At 43.3% G+C, this 8,736-nt stretch overlaps 1 protein-coding gene across 1 annotated transcript in view; it reads right to left on the bottom strand.

The window, feature by feature from the left end:
* kiaa0895l overlaps nt 1-8,491 on the bottom strand; it is a 13,116-nt gene extending 4,625 nt beyond the window's left edge. The window contains exons 1-6 of the mRNA XM_008289016.1: nt 8,432-8,491; nt 5,358-6,132; nt 4,426-4,569; nt 4,113-4,245; nt 2,918-3,223; nt 1,021-1,118 (exon numbers count right to left, since the gene is read on the bottom strand). Coding sequence (XP_008287238.1) covers nt 1,021-1,118; nt 2,918-3,223; nt 4,113-4,245; nt 4,426-4,569; nt 5,358-6,086 — 1,410 coding nt within the window. The 5' untranslated portion in view covers nt 6,087-6,132; nt 8,432-8,491. The remainder of the gene's footprint in view (nt 1-1,020; nt 1,119-2,917; nt 3,224-4,112; nt 4,246-4,425; nt 4,570-5,357; nt 6,133-8,431) is intronic.
* Nucleotides 8,492-8,736: the final 245 nt, after the last annotated feature.

Raw genomic sequence — 8,736 nt, 5'->3', positions numbered from 1 at the left:
TCAGAGGAAAGACTCCTACAAACAACTGGAAGCAGCAAAGTATGTTTTGTCAGAACCTGGAACACGATCATTACTGCTGAGTCTCATCAATCTGACCCGTTCGGCCTTCATCACAGTAGAGTATTACTGACATTTCAATTTGTAATAGATGTAAAATTGTAGAGCAAAGTAAGTAACAAAAGTTTTTTGGGGGGTTTTGAAGAGGTCAGTCCCTGAACTAAAGGCTCTGTGAAGTGTTTACAGTCATCTAATGCTGCTTTCACCCTCACTTTTCAGTGACTGAACTTGACCCCACTGCCAGTTATAGTCCTGTAACTAACTTTCTCTGAGACGAGTTGTGTTGTTTTAAAGCTATGCCCCCTTATGAGTGTCGTCACACCCACATATCGTGTTCTCTACAGACGCTGCTGCTGCTGGAAAGTTTCGTTTTCTGTAAGCTCACATGAACTCATATGCACACTTGGCAGTTATGTTTCTGAGCTGCAGTTCATAAACACTGCATCAGTTTATGATTTCACTCTTAGTTTTGTCAGACACAAATGTTTGAGTTGCACCAGCAAAGAGATTTAAGCTGAGTAGATGAGGTTTAAAAACAGAAAATTGAAAGATTTTAAAGTTGAGTTCTAGAGTTCCTTTGACAATTATAAACTAACTATAAACTTTATTAATAAAAGCCAAAAGAACAAAGTTTAATCAATACAGAGATGTGTGCTTTTCCCAATTTTAATACCTTTGCTTGCTATTGGGACCCGGTAAATATAAACAGGGGGGCTGAATTGTTAAATATCGACTGCTCTGTATTTCCTAAACACAAATTCTCCCTACCCTGCATGCAGCAGAGACTGCAAATACATCACACATCTGTTTCTATGCTTATGTTTTATTTATAATACTTATAAATGAGCGTCGGTGTGATTTAGTTTGTCTTGTTTACATACCAACGGGCTTATTTCTGCCTGTAAACACGCTGTGACTCCTGTGTTACCAATAACGGCTGTTGTGGCAGGTGTCCACACTGACCTTTCCTAAAGAAGTCAACATCTTGAAGTCGATGTTCCTTCGATGCCGAAGAATCCGGAGGATCCCGTCCAGATAAACCTGATCTTTGCTGAAGCAGCCTGAGACAGAAACGCACAGAGAGGTTAAAAATAAAAGCTACACTCTTCTATCTGCACTATGACATGACACATGTCCTCACTTTTCTAAATCCTGCTCTCTGATAAGACGAGATCAACCTTTATTAATCCCACAGTGGGGAAATTTGCATTGTCACAGCAGTAAAGGGAGAAGTGCAAACGTTTATGGAATATTAGTAGAAAAGTAAAAAAAAAAATCCAAAACATCTATAGGCACCAGTTGTGATTGTTTAAAATGTCTCTGGATGGAAAAAAACAACATTAATGGTATTGCATAAATTATTTCATGAAATCCTGATGAACTATTAATATTGCACAGATTTGTTATTCTAGTAGAAAAATGTATATTGCACAGAGTTTTAACTGTTTATAAAAACAACAGTTTCAATATGCAAAGTCCAACTGCTATTTTTTACATCCATCCCTCCATTATCTATACACCGCTTAATCCTCACTAGGGTCATGGGGGGGTGGAGTCTATCCCAGCTGACTTAGGGTGAAGGCAGGGGACACCCTGGACAGGTCACCAGTCTATCACAGGGCCACACTTAGAGACAGACAACCAAGCACACTCACATTCACACCTACGGACAATTTAGAATCACCAATTAACCTCAACATGTTTTTACCCTTGTGGGAGGAAGCCGGAGAACCCAGAGAGAACCCACGCTGCACGGGGAGAACATGCAAACTCCACGCAGAAAGATTCCAGTGCCCCCACCGGGACGCGAACCAGCAACCTTCTTGCTGCGAGGCAACAGTGCTAATCACCGAGCCACCTTGCAGCCCCTATTTTTCACAAAAATCTAAAAAAAAGTACGACACAACTCTAATCTTTTCTGTTGTCTGTAACGCTTTTAAACACAAATTCAAGGATTTAGCTGTGATTAAAAAAAAAGAAAGTCATTTGCAAGAAGAAAAAGAATTCAAGACTTTAGGGAATTGCTGAAGACCTCAGAAGAACACAATATTGCTGGTGTCATAAGGTGGATTGCAGTGCACTAGACTGACCAATTATTAGTAAATTGAATGCACTACTTCAGGTCTCTGTGGTCTCACAAATGTCTCTCAAGCAGATGCTGCAAAAAACTGAACAAGAAACACGAGCCGTTACCACAAACCAGGAAATCGGCTTCTCTCACAGTGGCTAAGGCTATGCTATAGGCTAGCGAATAAATTAGAAGGCAGACACAGATTAACCTGGAACAGTCTGGAAAACAATAGTTAAAAATGCTTTAAGAGTTGGACCTTAGTGAGCAATAAAAGTGATATACAGTGAAAGATAGAAAATACAGAAGAATGACAAACTGATCAATCTCAGCTGATCCCACATAAACAGAGGAGAGCGTCCTGATTTAATCACTCCTATTTCTACTTTATTTAGTTATAGTCTCCCTTATTAATGAAGTAGCCTAGTTACGAATGACAGGTTCTCTGATATCACATGCTGGTACAACATTATATTTAATGTATATCGGTTCAGCAGTTCTTGATGACCAATAACCACATCGGCTCTAAAAGCTCCATATCATATCCATATCTCGATCGATCCCTAGCACGAGGTCCAACTCCTATTCGCTACAAAACTTTGCCATGTGAAGCATTTTTAAACACAGATTCAAGGATTTGACTGTAATTTTTAATGAGAATTAAGGCCTTAATTTGCTAAAATCAATTCAAGACTTTGCTTAAAAAAAAAAAAGGGATAGCAGGTGGAGCAGTTGGCTTGCGGTGCATCAGACTGTACAGGTGAAGCTAATAAAGCGGCTAACTGTGCTCACCGGGCTGCGACGTGTCCGTCTGTCCCCTCTTGGCCCTCAGGCAGTACTCCCAGCGGACGTCCGGGTCCTGGACGAAGCGGGCGATGTGGCTGAAGAGCTGGCTGAAGCTCATGCTGGTGGCGTGGTACACCGTGTAGTAGAGCAGGGCGGCACGCCACAGGTAGGGCTGTTTCCGTAGCAACACACTGTGCAGGCTGGCCAGGCCCTCCTCCGTGGGATTGGCCGGTTTGAGGCCGAACTTCTTCCTGCCGTCTGCGGTGGCCCACGGCTGCAGGTTGTTGTTCACACCTCGCAGGTAATGTGTGCCTGAAGGAAAGAGAAACATCAGTTGCAGTCATGTTTACTATTAAGCCCTGGAGGGGCAGAAAGACTCACCTTGTAACACCTGTTGGAGTTTTTCTTTTTTGTTTGCCTTCTGGGCCTATTTACACAATTCATCTGTTATGACTGGACTCCCAGACAATGAGAGCTACAACCAGTTCTGCAGCCTGGTGAGGCTGAACGCTGACTCAGTGCTTCTGCCTCCATTATGGCACCACTTCACTTCAGCAACCATATATCACAGCTTTATGGAATTACTATTAATATTTAATTGCAGGGAGCATACAGGGGATGCATCGATCCTGGAATTGTTGCTACACAGTCTAGCTGTCTCTCTTCTGTCTTCGACATTTTTTATTTGACTTGAAAAAGCAAGTTATTACAATTCTAAGGCTTGTCATATTTACAGCATTAAAGACCTTATTGCTTTTCCAATATTTTCAGTTTTCACATCAGTCTTATGTTATTGCATAAGAACGGCAGAGCAAGTGGGCTTACGCTTTGTAATTATCTTCAGAACAAAAAGAGAAGTAGATGAAGAGATCCTTGACATTTTAGCCATATTTCACATTACTTTTTTGTTCATGTTTTGCTGTCTAGTTTTCATGCAACAGCTCCAGAGGGATGTACCACGAAGTAAGTTCCAGGCTTTCTTTGTGTTAACCAGCTTGACAAAACCTAAAACTCCAGTCAGAGGTAACATGACGGTGGTTATTAACTTTACTTGTAAACCAGGCTTTCTGCATCATGAGACTCTTCTTCTGCACATTGTGTGTGCATTGTGTGCTGCCTGCCTCAGCCAAAAAGGAGTTTGTGATGAGAGATATGAATTGAATAAAGCTGTGAGCAGGGGGGTGCGTGAGCTGCAGCATACCGATCTCGTGCCTCAGCATCCCTTCCAGCCAGTGCTGCCGAGCTCCGGCCAGGTTGATGGTCAGAGTGGGACGGCAGCTTTCCACCATCATCACAGCCTGAGACAGCAGCTCGTCGGACAGACGCACGACGACCTGAAGACGAACAAGCATCGCCACGTTGAGCAGGTAACAACACAGAACATAGAAATAAACCAGAATAATGAGATTAAAAGCCAACTTGAAACTAGTAAATCTAATGTGTGAAAATAAATCTTTCCTGCTGTGATGTGAGTGAATATCCTGAGCATGCTCAGTGTTGCTCAGTGCACTCACCTCCCCCACGCAGCCTTCCTTCTGCAGGTATTTGCGTACAGCGGCCCAGACCTGACTTTTAGGCAGGACGTTGCCGCCGGTCACCTCCTCGAAGTTCTCGTAAGAGCCAAACTTCCTCAGGACGCACTCCATGATTCCAACCGCCTGCCGTCAAACACAAAAACACAAACATCGTCATCAGCGCGTGTTGAAGTTTGTAACTTTGTGCATCATCTTAACCAAGTTTTCTGCTCCAGAGTCTGTGTACGTTCACAAAAAAGGGGCCATTGAACGCGTCATGTGACTCTTCTTCAGCATGAAAGCGCTGCCTACTTCAGTTACGAGAAACTGCTTGTTGTAATGGAGAGTGATGAAGCACATCAAATTGCATTACCGTAGTGGAGTGCTGCTACTGCAAGTGATGCAAAGGAGGCATGCTGGTAGAAAACTGTGAATGCAGCAGGTTAGTACACTATATTTACCACTTAGTGACTCTTAGTGAAGTTAGAGCTTCTAAACTTTGAATTTCTGCTGTTGATTGAATATTCTCTGTGATAAACACCAACAGGCTGATCAATTTTCTAATCTGGATTACATTAGCTGCAGTACCAGCAGGGTAAAATAGACCTGGCAGCAAATCATGACATAAAAACATATTTATGTGCTCAACAGGTTTGCAGATGCAACATATTCTCTCAGCTGAGAATCTGTATCACTTACAGAGAATCATCAGGAAATGGAATAAAGAAAGGAAGACATTTTTTAGAGCTGATTCAAATCCCAAACTCTGAACAGAACCTCCTCCAGATCAGGTTAGCTGTGCAGCATCAGTTACCATGGTGATCTAGCAAACTCAGGCTTCAGGCTCAACATACCTGCTGACCCATTAATCCTGCTGTGTAAGGTCAGGTGACCCCCCCAGGCTGGTTATTAGGTGTCTACTGCAGACGTACCTGCTCCAGGAAGAGGCCTGAACCCTCCCTGTACTTGTCCAGGACGCCCCTCGGCTCCGGCTGCGCGTACTCAAACTGAGGCTCGTACTTGTAGTCGGACTGGAAGAACGCCTGCTTCTCCTGCTCCAGGTTCAGCGGTCTGAGGGCGACCAGCAGACAGGGCCTGGCCGGCGTGGCGAGCGACGAGGTGCTCACGCCTTTGGCTATGTGGGGCAGGGAGGTGGCGGGTCGCATCTGCCCCCTGCCGCCCCGCAGCCCCAGGGAGTAGTTGACGGAGCAGGTGCTTTCGCTGCGCCGCATCCAGCCGCCGGCTCCCAGGCTGGGGCTGGTCAGGCTGCGAGCCGGGGGCGACGGGGCGGCCGGACCGCTGCGCCATGGAGGCTGCACGATCCTCCGGTCGGCAACGTGCTCCTGAGAGCCTCGCAGGCGCTGAGGCGTCACCTCCAGGCTGAGGGGGCGGCGCAGCGGAGGTCTGGGTGTAGCCCCACATTTCAAGGACGACGACCTCCTCTCCACCGCCTGGCTGCCGCTGCCGCTGCTCGTCTGGGCCGGCAGGCCGTTGTGGGAAACCTTCTCCTTCTTGGTGCTCCTTTTGGCCGAAGCTCTGGGCTTCGTGGAGGAGCTGCCGGCGGTTTTGGGTGGATCTGCTCGGACATCTGGCTCCAACAGAACCCCGTCGCTTTCACCCTTAACCTGATCCATGAAGACTTCCCCTGAGTCCAACACCATCACCACGGCCGCCGCGCCTCAGGCTGCTCCTCGCTCCGGCCTCGCACTGAACCAAACAACACCAAGATGATGAATGCTAATTAAGTTTCATTATTCACCTTTCACAGATACAATCATTTAATCAATCAGTCAGAAGTGATGAAGTCTCTTGGATGGGAGGTGAAACGTCTTCAATGATTTGGGGTTTTATTGATTTATTGATTAACTTGACACATGTTCAGCTAATTTAATCTCAGTATGCCAATGATTTAGGAAACTTGACTTTTTCACTCTTTGACTGTAAATTTGTGTTGAAATATTTGTGTGTGTGTGTGTTTCTTGTAGCTTCACAGTTGTTGAATATTTTCTATGGAAAGTCAAGCTGCACTGAATAATCAATTAGTTGTCAACTGATAAATTAATCACCAGCTGTTTTGAGAACCAGTTATTCAGTTTAAGTACTTTTGTTGTTTTTTTAAAGTCTAAATTCTCAAATTTGAGCTACTTTGATGTGAATCCTTTTCTGGTTTCTTTCTTTCTCTGTGACTGTAAACTGAATATATTTAGGTTTTGGACAAAACAAGACATTTGAGAATGTCATCTTGGGACGTGACAAACACTGAACAAAACATTTTTGTGGTATTTTCTGACCTTTTATAGACTAAACAACTGGTGGTTTGGCCGAGAAAATAATTAATGATAAAGGCTTTGACATAAACACAGAGATTTTCAGTTTAGTGTCAAAGTGGAGGAAAGAAACTAGAAAATATTTGTATTTAAGAAGCTGAAAATCAGAGAATCTAAACTTTTTTTTTGCTTAAAAAATTACCCAAATTGATCAATCAGTTATAGCTAATTAGTAAATGATCAGTTGACAACCAGCCAATCAATCACTGTATCTCTAATGACTGCCAAAAAAATACAAGCACAAAGCCACAAACCACAAATAAAAACATTCAAACATACAAGAAACAAAATAAACACACATTTCAGTTTCTTAAATCAGTGACATACAGACACTAAACCAACTAAACAAACAACCTATAGAGTGACAAAAATAATAAAAATAAAAGAGGTCAATCAATATGTGTGTTTTTTTCAGTACAAATGCTAATTATTAGTAATAACTAGACTGATAACAGACATAACATCATGAAGTGATGTATAGAAATGTTGGTGCCACATTTATCTTTCAGTCTTGATGGTCTATTACTCGTGACGTTTAACCAACAGAGCTGCAACAACTGATGGATTAATCAATTACACATTGATGACTAAAAAGCTGTTCACTGTTTTGATAGCTGATTATCCAATTTGAGTAAACAAAGTAAACAAAAGCCGTTTTCTATTCGGATTACAGCTTCTTAAATGTGAATATTTTCTGGCTTATTTCCTGCTCTGTGACAGTAAACTGAATGTCTTTGGGTTGTGAACAAAGTAAGATGTTTGAGGATGTCGTCTTGGGTTTTGGGATGATGGACCATTTTATATAACAAACTTAAACCTAACTGATTGATCCAATAAGTAATCACTAGTTCCAGCTCTTCACATTATGTCAATGAAGTTTCCTTCATATTTCATAAACATTGTCTGTTGCAAATTAGTTCTACATAGTAACTAATGCATTTATTTAACAAATCTATTGTAGATTGTCACAGGTTGTCTCTCAGTCACTCCATTCTGGGTTGCCCGTTTTCCCAACACAAACTTATTTTGTCATTTTGTGGACAAAAATAAGACATTTGAGAACAGGATTTGGACCTTTAGGAAGCATGTCTGACATTTTATGGGCCAAATGAAGAGTCAGAAAACATTCAACAATGAAAACAGGCAAAGCAGTAGGTTTATCTGATTCAAAATCTACCAGTTATCAGAAATATACAAAATATCGGCCCCAGTAACTGGATCCTTTGTAAATAACGCACAGAATCTTGTTCATGGCACTTTTGCTATTGGCTGCTGTGCAAATTATTCTTAAACTCATTTATAAACCAAGTTAATAATGATTTGTGCTTTTTTCCGTGTCCATGAATGGATGTGTCTGGCTGTGTGCTGGAGCTGCAGGGTGTGTAAGAGCAGGAAAATGAGGCTTTAATTAGATCAGAGTGGATAAATGAGTGGCAGCAGGTGAGGCCAAGTCTGTGTGTGTTAGACACACACAAAAAAACCACAAGTCAACAACAAATCTTCACCACAACACACAATCTGGCTCATATTTACTTGTAAAGACAGAAAATACTTCATTTTCATTTTAAATTCTCCCATTTCCGCAGCTGCCAGCAGAGTTTCCCAGCAGGGGTACACAACAAATCAGTTCCATGTTTTCCTTTAACTCTCCAACAACATCAACTCACACAGACACTGACCGAGCAGCGAGTCCCGGGACTTCAGCGGAGGATCTGCGGGTTTCAGCCGCTTATTTCACTCATGTCGGCGGCAGCTCCTCTCTCCCGGAGCCGGACTGGGGCTTCTTCTGTCGGTGGAGAGACGGTAATAATAGGCGGGTAGCGGATCGGTAAGGAGCGGGGCCTGAGGCGGCTGCCTGGGCCGGCCAGGAAGCGGCGGTTGAGTTGGAAGATATGACGCGTTACGCCGGGAAAGACGTTCTTGACGTTCCCCTGCGTCATTACGTACGACCGGAAGAGAGACGGCAGCGTGGAGGGAAGGAGGA

This window comes from Stegastes partitus, unplaced genomic scaffold, assembly GCF_000690725.1.
Source record: "Stegastes partitus isolate 25-593 unplaced genomic scaffold, Stegastes_partitus-1.0.2 Scaffold588, whole genome shotgun sequence".
In the NCBI taxonomy this organism is placed as follows: domain Eukaryota; kingdom Metazoa; phylum Chordata; class Actinopteri; family Pomacentridae; genus Stegastes; species Stegastes partitus.
This window is presented reverse-complemented; position numbering and strand designations above follow the sequence as displayed.